This window comes from Anolis carolinensis, chromosome 6 (genome assembly GCF_035594765.1).
Source record: "Anolis carolinensis isolate JA03-04 chromosome 6, rAnoCar3.1.pri, whole genome shotgun sequence".
NCBI lineage: Eukaryota > Metazoa > Chordata > Lepidosauria > Squamata > Dactyloidae > Anolis > Anolis carolinensis.
Window position 1 is genome coordinate 119,368,829 of NC_085846.1, and position 12,776 is coordinate 119,381,604.

At 48.8% G+C, this 12,776-nt stretch overlaps 1 protein-coding gene across 1 annotated transcript in view; it reads left to right on the plus strand.

The window, feature by feature from the left end:
* Window positions 1-12,776, plus strand: part of sspo (SCO-spondin) — a 118,696-nt gene that overhangs the window by 91,778 nt on the left and 14,142 nt on the right. The window contains exons 89-100 of the mRNA XM_062957862.1: window positions 290-442; window positions 2,099-2,145; window positions 3,013-3,183; window positions 4,069-4,245; window positions 4,431-4,586; window positions 4,672-4,802; window positions 5,041-5,165; window positions 5,293-5,339; window positions 5,917-6,195; window positions 7,198-7,359; window positions 7,620-7,736; window positions 8,534-8,672. Of these exons, the coding sequence (XP_062813932.1) occupies window positions 290-442; window positions 2,099-2,145; window positions 3,013-3,183; window positions 4,069-4,245; window positions 4,431-4,586; window positions 4,672-4,802; window positions 5,041-5,165; window positions 5,293-5,339; window positions 5,917-6,195; window positions 7,198-7,359; window positions 7,620-7,736; window positions 8,534-8,672 (1,704 nt within the window). The remainder of the gene's footprint in view (window positions 1-289; window positions 443-2,098; window positions 2,146-3,012; window positions 3,184-4,068; window positions 4,246-4,430; window positions 4,587-4,671; window positions 4,803-5,040; window positions 5,166-5,292; window positions 5,340-5,916; window positions 6,196-7,197; window positions 7,360-7,619; window positions 7,737-8,533; window positions 8,673-12,776) is intronic.

Sequence of the window (12,776 nt, forward strand, 5' to 3'; positions counted from 1 at the left end):
TCATTTTTGTTTCCAAGCATTTCAGAGAAGGGAGACTCAACCTGCATTTTCTTTCCAATGAGTCCTACCATCTCATGACAGAAACCCTTTTCTTCTAAGAGCTTTGAGTTGTTGCTGAAGATACTTTTTGTGGCCCTTTTGTTCTCATTGTCGGATTTGTAATGCCTTCAGACTCTTAAATGTGCACTGTTTTGAGCAAGGTTCCCTGACTCATGGTGCTGCTGCTCTCGCCTAAAAGCAGGGCCCCATGTTCACTCCCGGCATCTCTCCCTGCCCCCTTTCCCCGCAGGACCCCCACCTCCGGCTCATGGGCCCCAGAATGCCTCAAGGAGCAGCTGCAGACCCGGCCTTGCTCCCCGGGCCCCTGCCTGCCTCTGTGTCTCCATGAAGGCCAGGAAATGCCGCTGGGCAGCACCTGGCTCCTGGGGGAGTGCCAACAATGGTGAGACCCCCCCCCCCATCCCATCATGAACACTTTCCAAACAAAGGTTCTTTTTATTGCAATGTCCAGTGTGAGAGGGTATATCAGAACTTTAACACTTTTACACAAAGAACAACATTGGACATGCAGATTCTATGTAACTACATTGAATATGCAAACAACCTACAGTCATTATTTATTTATTTATTTTATTTCCAATATTTATATTCCGCCCTTCTTTCTCACCCTGAAGGGGACTCACATTATACACACATAGGGCAAACATTCAATGCCCATAAACACATCGAACCGAGACAGAGACAGACAGACAGACAGACAGACGCAGAGACAATTTAACCTTCTCCTGAGGGGATGTTCGATTCTGGCCACAGGGGGGAGCAGCTGCTTCATCATCCACTGTGACGGCACTTCCTCATTCCAACATCATAAATTAGTTAAATTTGCCTCCCCACTTTATAAGTGGTACCTTATTTCCTACTTGATAGATGCAACTATCTTTCGGGTTGCTAGGTCAGCAACGAGCAGGGGCTATTTTTTATTTTTTAATTGACGGGTGCTCATCCCACCACGGGCTGGTCTCAAACTCATGACCTCATGGTCAGAGTGATTTATTGCAGCAGCTGCTTACCAGCCTGAGCCACAGCCCGGCCCCTAACAAATATATATTGCCTAACAAACAAACAAATGGGAAATACATTTTTACTCAGCATTCACTTACACATATAAACATGTGTAAGTGAATCCTCGTGGATACATCCAAATATCACCATCTCCTTTTCTCCCTCCTTGGAGAAGCACCTGCTTAGCCCAGATCCGGCTTTCCATGCAGCCTGCCAACACACAGTTCCAAAACTTCTAAACCTTCAAAATGCCAAAATGCCAAAAAGAATATGAATCCAAAACACACCCCTTTCCCTTCCCTTGAGAAAGGGGGGCAAAGTGTCCAGAATTCTGCTTTTCACTGCAGATCTGACACTCCTTATACACCAATTCCATAGAGCATGGCGGGTGAACAACACTGCAATTTGTCAAAATTTTTGGATTGTAATAGGGTCTCTTATATAGCAATATTTCGCTGATGTTGTTCCAAAGCTGTAAATGAATGACAGATACATGTTTTTCATCCTGAAACACCCTGGCTCCATCTCAGTTTCCTGGCAGATGTTGACTCTGCATAATTGGTGTTGCCAACACAAGCAGATCTGTGTTGACTTCCTTCTTAACATAAGGAATCCTATAAACATTTCCTTAATTTAAAGAGCCATGGTTCATCAGGTCAGCAATGTCAATAGTTAATCATTGTCACAGTTCTTATCAGCGTCAGCAGTTCAGCAACTTTTAATTACAGTTCCTGAGTGTTTTCCTGGCCTCAATATTTTCAGAACGATGTCTCAAAAATTATTAGGTTTCATTCATTCCTCTTTCATATGATTCATTCAAACCATATATTATATATTTATCAATGACACTCCCGCCAGGGAGAAGGCCCCATTGGCTGTAGGGTTAGGGCAGTGGGAGGCAGGAGCGGTAGGTTAATAATCTCAGACTTGGGCAAACGCGAGACAATTGCCTCCTTCTTTATTGGGAATGGGAGCTTGAAAGGAGAATGAGCCACATTCTGGAAAGCCCCTGACCCCCTTATCTCTCTATCTGCAGCATTTGCACCCCAGAAGGCATCTACTGCTTGGACATCGCATGTGCAGGTGAGCGGATCCAATCTTTCCTAATGTGATATCATTTCACCTGGGATTTGACATACAGCTCAATAAAATATGACTTTGAGTTGGTCCCTGGGCCTGAGTTTGAAAGACTGCTTTTCGTTTGGCTCTGGAATAGAAAAGAATGCATGTAGGGTGGCCTATCTTTTGCACAGTTGGTGGCCCTAACAACTACCTTCTAGGGGCCACCTTTGATCTGTGGCCCTTAGAAGATAAGGCCTACAATGAAGATACCCAGTTTATATTTTGATTAAATTGTAGATTGGTGGTGAAATCTTGGAATGTCCACTGATTTGGAACAATGGGTATAATTGATAGTTTTTCTCCTTTAAATCTCCACAGGGGATCTAGAAATTCTGTGCAGTTTAGGGCAACGGAATGGGAAGGACGCATTACATTTGTGTCATGAACACTTTTTGAAGCTTTAAAATGTTCTTTAATCCATTTTCAGAGGACAGAGGACATCAGGCACTTTCAGAGAAAGAAGGAGACACACAGACTTCCTTAACTTAAAGGGTCATTGTCTCTGACCATGTAAACATGTGTTGTTTACACCAAAGGTTCCTGGATCCGTTATCGTCAGTTCATCAGTTTTCTCATCAGTACTTTTCATGCGAAAGTTAATCAAATTCCATAATGCCATTGGTTTAATTATAGGATGGTCTCTTCAGTCTTTCCAGGCCTTAATAGGCCCTTAGCCAGACTCCAATCATACAATTTCATTCAATCTATTCATTACATTTGGGAAATGGGAACCCAAAGGCCTTCTGTCTGCATAGGTCCTTTCTTGGGAGGAGGGCCTGCTGTGTCAGTTCAGCCTGGCTGTATCTTCCTTGCTTATCTCCTTGGTAGTGAATGGTGCCTGGACACCATGGTCCCCGTGGTCCGACTGCCCCGTCTCCTGTGGACGCAGCACCCAGGTCCGCACCCGGGCCTGCATCAACCCTCCACCGCGCAACAACGGCTTGCCCTGCGCTGGTCCTGAAGCAGAGACCCAGAACTGCTCCGGTGTGGCCTGTCCAGGTGGGTCTGCATCTCAGGACTCTTGGCCAGAGTTCTTCCTCTGTGACTCCTCTGTGGCCCTTATAGGAATCGACTGAGGCCCTACATCCCAATGAGAACAAACCCTCTGACTCAACAGGCATTTGTCAAATCAACTCTGACGTAGGTTCCGTTGGCTCAATGGGTCTCTGCTTGCAGGGCAAGCAGATCAATTTTTAGGAGCCATGTCAACTTGACTCAGGTTTGCTTCTCCTTCATGGTCCCTGTGAAATGGCATATTTGGTATTTCCTGCACTTGTGCAGTCAGTTCAGAATCTTCTAGAAAACGTATTAGACACTTTTGGGCGGTAGCCCTGCCCACTCTCCCCATAGAGTATATAGCCAGTGGGAGGGGCTACTGCATCAGTTCCTTTTGTCTGCCGCTGTTGCAGCAGCTCAGGTTATGATTTCACAAATTCCAAGTTTGAGGGTTATTTTTTCATGTCAAAAAAACTACTCATTTAAGTTCTGACCACTACCGATACGACACTACAGATTAATGCCTACAGCAAATTAATGTTACCAGAAATAAAGGAACATAAACACAGGAGTAAACTGCACAAGTACACATACATATGCACAACAAATAAAACTAAAAGACTAATCTATGAACTTCTCATTCACTATCTGCTGGTTTAATCTCTAATTCACTAACTTTTAAATAATGCCATTACACTTCTACTTTTAATTACATTCTGTTAATTCGTAAAAACTGCAGTTGGCAAATGACATCCTTGTTGTTGGGCAGATAGGTCTTAAGGGTCAGCCTGGTCCATTCCTCTATTTCACAAATCTCCACCAGCCTTTCTCGTTATCCTCTGTCTTTATTTCTCTGTGTATTTGATCTTACCTTCTCTTTCCTTACAGGAGAGGAGCCCTGCCCCTGGTCCTCATGGGGTCCCTGTTCCAGATCCTGTGGAACCGGCCTGGCCTCCCGTTCGGGGCTCTGCGGCTGCCCATCAGAGGATAATGCCGGAGAAGGAGCACCCTGCGATCTCAGCCCCCGGCAGCAGGTGGCAGCGTGCTACCGCCAGCCTTGCAGAGGTGGTTTCACTTTTTTTCTTCTAGCTCAGGCATGGGCAAACTTTGGCCCTCCAGGCCCTCCTAGCCCTACAACAGTTCTCATATCAACTACAGACTCTTGTGTGATGCTGTGGTCATAGGTGGCTTCAGGTCTGGGGTGTAACAATATCACCCAATTCCCCATCCTCCCCATTTCTCTCCCCCAGAATGCCCCTGGAGCCCTTGGACACCTTGGACTCGATGTTCCTGCAGCTTCCTGGTGCAACAGCGATACCGGAACCAGCGTGGCTCTGGGGCGAACGGGGAGCCCTGCATGGGGCTGGATGGACAGTTCCGGATGTGCGACTATTCCCAGTGCTCAGGTGAGGAGAAGGAGGAGGAGGACCCCAGGCACCCCTGCCCTCTCAACAATGCACCGTGACCCTCTGCAAGCTCTTTTCTTTTCAGAATCCAGCTGCGAGCCCCCTTTTGAGTTCCAGTCATGCGGCTCCCCCTGCGACGGCCATTGCTCCACCCGGCGGCACCCAGAGCTGTGCCAGGACATCCCCCGCTGCCTCCCTGGGTGCTATTGCCCACCGGTGAGAGGAGTGAAGGGGACAAGGGACAAAGACCTGGTGAAATCACAACGAAATAATGAAATCACCTTGGAGGTTGGAGTTTGAGGTCTCTTTGCCCTTCAGGGGCTCCTGCCCCCAATCTTTGAACAGGAAGTCTTATGGCATCACTTCTGGTCACCATACAATGGAATTGTGGTGGTGGTGGTATGGCCTGAGGAAGTGGCCAGAGAGTAACCTTTGCCTCTCTTTCTCCTTGCAGGGCCAGGTGGAGCAGAATGGGGCCTGCGTCCCTCCCTCCCTTTGCAGCTGCATTCACCTGAGCCAGTCAGGAACCCCTGTCTATCTGGTGGCCGGAGACTCCATCCAGATTGGCTGCAAGGAATGGTGGGTTGGATTCTCTGGGAAGGGGAGGAGGCTAATGTGCCCCCTACAATATTCCCACCCAAGTAAGACTCAGAAGTGCCCTCGGTGCATCTTCCTTCCTGTGTTTAACCTGTCTTTCTCTCCGCAGCATTTGCCAGCAGGGAGAGCTCACGTGCAGCAGCGATGGCTGCCAAGGTGAGTGTCAGGCCCACAGCCCTGTACTCCTCTCAGTCTGGGCTTGATGGGAGTGTTTGTTTGTTTGTTTTTTGTTTAGTTATTTAGTTATTTACAGTATTTATATTCCAACCTTCTCACCCCGAAGGAAAATCAGGGCAGATCACAGAATAGATATATGGCAAACATTCAATGCCGATTATAACAATGACATGACAGACAGCAAATAGAGGTGTATATAGGCTTTCCCATCTTTTGGCATCTTTGGAGGCTGTACTTGGTTCTGGCCACTGGGGGTGCTGTTGCGCCATCTCCCTGCCAAAGAGCTTGCTTTATTCATAAACTTCCCCCTTTTTTCTGATCTAAACTCCAAGCCTAAATACCTCCTCACTTTAATGTGGTTCCTATTTATCTACTCACATTTGTTTTTGGACTGCTAGGTAGGCTGAAGCTGGGATAAAGGTCAGGAGCTCACCCTGACCCGGACTTCGAATGCTCAACCGAAGATTGAGCAAGATTTATTACAGCTTGGCAATTAATCTGCTGTGCTAAAGCCCGGTCCAGTTTTCCCCCTCACTGTCTCTTCCTCCTCTTGCAGGGCAGCTTCCGCTGAGCGCCTGGTCAGAGTGGACGCCCTGCTCGGCCTGCCTGCCCCTTCCAACCCTGGGTCCCTGGGCAGCCTCCGTCCTCCTGTCCCAGCAGCAGCAGCCCTGGCACCCAGGAGAGCCCTCTGCCCACCCGGTGCTGGTCTCCCTCCAGCACCGCTTCCGCCTCTGCCTGGACCCCCAGACCGGGCACTTCTGGGAGGGGCCAGAAAGCATGTGTTCAGCCGCATTGGACCAGGAGCGCCTCTGCCCCGACCCCCATGCCTGTGAAGGTAAATGGTGTCACGAGGGATGAAAGGACTGACTGTCAGAGGTTTTTATACCCTGATATCTTGAATTGCAAATGGAAGAATAACTGGGGTCTAGCATTAAGTCACTTGGGCCATGGAGGGGAGCTTGGACTCTAGCTGGCGTTTGCAGGGAAAACTTCTAGAACTCTGTTAAGGTAGTAGAGATGCCTGACAGAGACATGGACAAGCTGTTGCCCCAGCATGGAAACAGCCTTTGCCTGAGTTGCCCTTGACACCTGCGCACCTGCTGGGCTTCTACACGACAAGGGTCTACCTTGGATTTCAGTCCAGACTTTCAAGGGGCAGGCCAAAGAGCTCTCCTGCTTACTATGTTCAACCCTTTGAGGAGCTCCTTCAACGCTCTAATGATGAAACCTAAAACTGGAGGGGAGCAAAGGCAAGTGATTGGAAAAGTTGGCTTCTTGGACAAAAGCTGGGTATTTGGGCTAAGGGTTTCTAGGAGCTCTCAACCAAAATGGTCAGTTTTTTGGACAATATCTGGCAGACTGGCCCACAACAGCAGGGATCCACCACTCATGGACTGTGGGCTACTGAGACTTCATCGTGGCTCAGTATATGGCCCAAAAGTCTCCTTCTGTGCTGGAAGTGACATGGAAGCAGTGTGGGTTTTCAATATATGGCTGTCCGTGTATTTGGACTTCATCCCCCAGAAGCCCCAGTCACGTGGCCAAAGGGGAGGCAAAGTCTCACTCTGCAGGAAGCCCAAACAGAAGTAGACCTACTCACAAGGCCATCCTACTTTCTAGACATGGGACCACAGGGCCCCAAGCTGTGTGCCTGCCTAGCAGAGGCGGTCAGTGCCTTTGGGCCTAAAAGGTTGGGGTGTGCCCCTTTGCTGTGGGTTCCTTAATTTGGGGAAAGTAATGGACGGTGAGGCAGCAACAGAGTTTGGCAGGAGAGATGTACCTCCCAAGCTCAGCAGGTCTCTCTGCTCAGCTCTCTCCCTCCCTCCCTCCCTTCCAGGTCTCTGCCTGTGGGGCCAGTGGGGCCCCTGGAGCCCCTGCCGTGAGCCCTGCAGCGGGGGCTTCCGGGTGCGTTGGCGCTCTGCCCACCATCCAAAGGATGAACTTCGTTGCCGAGGCACACGGTCCCAGACTCAGAGCTGCAACACCGCTGCCTGCCCAGGTAAATAAGTCCAACAGGTCTCCCCAGCAGACACTGGTGAACCAGCCACATGGAACCCCTCCTACCATGGAGAATCTCCCCACTTTCCACCTCTTTGATTTCTTGAATTGGAAATAAGAATTAAAGATGGAAGGATGGATCCCTGAACACCACCCACCCCACATTCTACACTTGGAGAACTATAACTCACCATCCATGATCCTGATCTTCTCCAAGGTGTGGCCTTTCTTCATGGGCCTCATTCTTTCCTTCATCCCCAGGGGAGGAGTGTGAAGATCGGGGCAAAGTCTACTCCCGCACCTGCGCCAACGGCTGCCCACGGACCTGTGTGGACCTCTGGGAACACGTTGAGTGCCTCCAAGGGGAGTGCAAGCAAGGTACCCCCTCCTTCCCCATTGACCCCATCCTCTCCAGCGAGTTTCATCTGAGCCTGAGTCTCCTTCTCTTTGCTGTGCCCTTTGTGCTTGGAGCCTCACTCTGGGCAAGATCCCACTTCTCTGGAGCACCCTCAGGACTCACCATTTGGTTGTGTGAGCCACTGTCAGTCTGTGGAAGGAGAAGAGAATTTAGAATCATAGAATCGTAGAGTTGGAAGATACCTCATGGGCCATCCAGTCCAATCCCCTGTCAAGAAGCAGGAAATCGCATTCAAAGCACTTGTGGGGCAGATAGGAGGAGATGCACCTGGTTCAGTCCCATGTCCATATGGTGATGGATGACATTTCTCACTGAGAGGTTTTTCTGGAGCTCTCAGTGATGATGTCATCAGACTGTGATTGGCTATGAGCAAAGTCACATGCATCTCTTGACATCTCAAGCTCTCCATCAGCCACAGTAGGAGGACAGCAAAACCATGGATGCTGGGAAGAAGTTGGTTATTTTGGAGGAGAAAGGGAATGCCCACCTCCATAGCAACCACATAAATGGCTGTGGTGGCATAAGGCAGACTTCTTTGCATATGTCACTGACTGGATGCCAGCCTCCATGGATACAGAGGCTGGCATCTGGTCAGTGACATACGCAAAGAAGTTTGCCTTATGCCCCCATATGCATTTGTGTTCCAGTGCCAGAGTCTTCTTCCCATTTTCATGGGCTACATTCCTACTTCCTTGATGCCCCTTGGGGCCCCTTGCCCTTCTGCAAACCCCTGAGTCCCTTCACTCCCTTCTCCCAGGATGCCGGTGTCCGGAGGGGCAACTCCTACAAGATGGAAGATGCACCCCAATCCCAGCTTGTCGCTGTGGACTCCCCACAGCCAACAGCACCCTGGAGCTTCTGCCGGGGGAGTCAGCGGAACTGGATTGCCATAACTGGTGAGCCCAAGAGTGGGGTGGGGGGCTCTGAGGAAAGGGTGGCTGCAACACTGACTTTGTTTGCTTATTGTGGTTTTCGGACAGAAATTTCTCCCTCTAATTGTTGTAGCTCAGCAAGTGGCTGAGGATTTTTTCTGATTTCTCTGACATGTCAGAGGACGAGGAATTTGATGGGTTTCAAAGTGAAGGGTCTATCAGTGTTCGGAGAGAATTGCAGCCAGATGAGGCTGATCTTTTGGATTCCACAGAGGAAAGTGAAAGTTCCAGGTCCCTTGGAATCGGCCTTCAGCTAATGGGGAGTTTTCATGAGAAGCTAAATTAGGTTTGAGAATGGAGGGAGTGAAAAATAGATTAATTAGATGCCCTGAAAGACTCTGTGAGAAGACCATGAAGTCCAGATGTGTTCAACATGATCTCATGGCTACTTGGTTGGGAAAAAATTCAAGAGTGCTGGCTTCAGGCTTTTCAGAGGAGACCATCTTGCCATAGGAATGGCTGTCCTGTCTCTGCTCTCAAGTTCATGATTCAAGTATACTTAAGTGACCTGATTCATGCCTATGTTTCCTTGAAAGAATTACCTTGGAAACGTCTCGCTTTCTGGTTTATGGATTTATGTTTGAAGTACTGCTGTGGATGTTATGATTGAGCCTCATGGCTCTGTTACTGACAGACGTGGGCGTAAGACTCCTCGAGAGTCAGATACTCTCGAGGAGCGAGAGAGAAAAAGACTGCGAGACATATTTGCAGCACCATCTGACGAGGAGTCTTTCGAAGGGTTTACGGAGAGAATGGAGGAGGGGCTGGTTAGCTCAGAGGAGGATGAGATGGATTGGACTCGGGTAAGGGAGGAAGTGGGTGCCACTGGCCATGATGGGACAGAAGATGAATGGGGACCTTCAGGATTAGACCCATGGTTTAGCTGGAGGGATGGGACGGGATCCACAGCTGGAGATGCTGTTGGGCGTAGTCAGAGGTGTTCCAGCTCTGACGAGGAAAGTGATGAGGAAACGCCCGGGTTAAGGAGGACAGCTGACAGTGATGAAGATTTGTAACTGGCATAAGATGGGGCTTGGGAGCAATTGCAAATTGCGTTGGGCAAGGTAATCTGGGCAAACGCTTGGGATCCGTGTGTGTGTGGGACGCTTCCCTGAAGACTTGTGTGCTTTCCTGTGCTGTGACGTAAGTTGATTGGAATCCAGGGTCAGACGGCGGGAGGGATTGTGTGGGCATTTGTTTGTGCAAACCTGTGCTTACTCTTATTAGCTTGACCTTCCGTCGTCTTCTTGACGGACGCCATCTCCTGCTTTGAGAACTCGGACTGAACTGACCACGGCTTGTCTTCCCCCCTTCTTGGACTTGGAAAAACTACAAACGTCTGCTTCTGGCTTTGATCTACGGAACGGAACTGGTCTACTCAACTGCTACAATCCTTGGCTGATTTACTCGTGTTGGAGATCCTGTCTGCTGTGTGTGTGGGGGAGCGACGCAAGTTACTCTAAGCACAGTGTTGGCAGCAGAGAGGAATCTGCTGCCAATTAGTTGCATTCTTTGTATCTTTTGTTCCTTGGCTTTCGTTTCGTTTATACCCAGGCTGAAGCAAGCAGTTTGTTTTTACCCGGATTAAACTCCGGTTTAATCCGGTTTATCTTTTGAACATTTACTTTTGCCCCTTTTTGCTCCTAAAGGCAAAAACTGCCTGGCCCTTGTGTTTTACGGGCATTTTTGAGTTCTGTAATCTAATAAACTCTGTTAATTTGAATCTTGTGGCGTTCTGTCCTTGACAGATTGCCCAACGCCATAAAAAGTTTATTGCAGCAATAAACCCGTCAGGAAGACGATGGATGAGTTAAGGGCCAAAGTAGACCAATTGCAAACGGCTTTTACCGTTAGCCAAACAGCTCAGGCTGTGAAAGGACATGTTTTGACTCCTGAACGCTTTGACGGAACCAGGTGCAAGTTGCCAACCTTTTTGGCACAAGTGGAGCTTTATTTTTCTCAGCTCAGTGCTCATGCTTTTCCTACAGACACTAGCAAGGTGGCCTTTATTTTGAGTTTGTTGACCGGTCCCGCAGGACAATGGGCCACTAATTTAATTTTGGGAAATGACCCAGTCAAGGACAATTTGAATAATTTCAAAAAGTTGTTAACTGATACTTTTGGGGATCCTCTCCGCACGGAGAACGCTGGGTGGGCTCTGTATCGGTTGAAACAGGGAAAGGGGACTGTTTTGGATTACTTAAATAAGTTTAACCTGTATCGCCACCAGCTGGATTGGGGGGAAAATGCATTCATGCTTTTATTTACTGCCGGGTTAAGTGATATGCTCCAGGATGAATTAGCACGCTTGGAGCCGGCTGAAAGCTGGGACGCCTTAGTAGCTAAGGTGCTGCGTTTAGACGCAAGGTTCGAGGCTCGTAAACACTCAAAAGCAATGTGTGCGCCACCCATGCATGTAACCAGGACACCTGTGGTGATGGGGGAAGAGCCCATGGAGCTTGGGGTCTTTAAAAAGCTGTCTACAGAGGAAAAGAGCCGTAGGAGGCAGCTGGGCTTGTGTTTGTACTGTGGGAATGCTGGGCATTTTGCCAAAAATTGTAATGTGAAACCTTCCCAGCTTTCGGGAAAAGGCCAGCCCTAGTGCGACGTGAGTCCAACGCACTAGGGCTCCTCAAGCAGTCAACTGAGGGGAGGAAGCATGTTTTCGTACCCATTACATTATCTGTTGGGGGAAGGGAACTTGTTTCTACTTTGGCACTGCTGGACTCAGGGGCTACGGTCTCCTATGTAGATATTGAGTTTGCTAAGAAGCATGGCATTCCTAGAGTGCGCAAGGCATGCGACGTGTGGGTGGAAGGAGCAGATGGGAGACTGCTGGAGACTGGGGTGGTTAACCATGAAACCTCAGCAGTAACGTGGGAGGTGCAGGGAGTAACGGGAACGTTTGTGTGGGATATTACGAGCTTGCCTAGATATGATGTGATCCTGGGGATGGATTGGCTAGCTGTAGTAAACCCACAAGTAGATTGGGCAACACGTAAAGTGATCTTAAAGAGGCAGGATTGTTGCACTCTAAATGTTACTCATTCTGATATGGAGGGAGTGCCTGCTGAGTATGGGGAGTTCTCTGATGTATTTTGTAAAAGAGAAGCGGACAAATTACCACCGCACAGGCCATATGATTGCGCCATCAAGTTGGCAGAAGGTGCGAAACTGCCAGCAGGGAGGCTGTATGCCTTGACTGTACCGGAAAGGCAAGCTTTGCGGGAGTTTCTAGATGAAAATTTAGCCAAGGGGTTTATTCGCCCATCTAGTTCTCCAACTGCGGCACCAGTATTCTTTGTAGCCAAAAAGACTGGGGAACTTAGGTTGGTCTGCGATTATCGGATCCTAAACAAATACACCATTCGGGATAGGTACCCGCTGCCTTTAATCTCGGAACTGTTATCAAGGGTGCAAGGGGCTAAGGTCTTTACCAAGCTTGACCTGCGGGGGGCCTATAACTTAATCCGTATACGGGAAGGGGATGAATGGAAGACGGCATTTAACACGTGTTTCGGATGCCACGAGTTCCGAGTCATGCCTTTTGGGCTTTGTAATGCTCCTGCGGTATTCCAGAGGTTCATGAACGATGTGTTCAGGGACCTAATTGACCAATTTTTAGTGATTTATTTGGATGATATCTTGATTTTTTCTAAGGACGAGAAAGAACATCGTCAACATGTCAAGCAGGTTCTGCACCGACTGCGGGCTAATGGGCTTTTCGCCAAGGCTTCCAAGTGCGTCTTTCATGTGCCTGAAGTGGAGTTCCTAGGTCATGTAGTGTCAGGTAGGGAACTTAAAATGGACCCACATAAGGTTGACGCCGTCAACTCATGGCAGGAGCTGAAGACTAAGAAGGATGTACAAAGGTTCTTGGGTTTCGCAAATTACTACCGGGAGTTTATTCCGAATTTTGCAAAGCTCACGGTACCTTTGACGCAGCTTCTGCGCAAGAAACAGCCATTTGTGTGGGGGCGGGAAGCTCACGAGGCGTTTCTACAACTAAAGTCTAGTTTTCAATCGGACAACATACTAACCCATCCTGATGTTGACAGACCGTTCGTG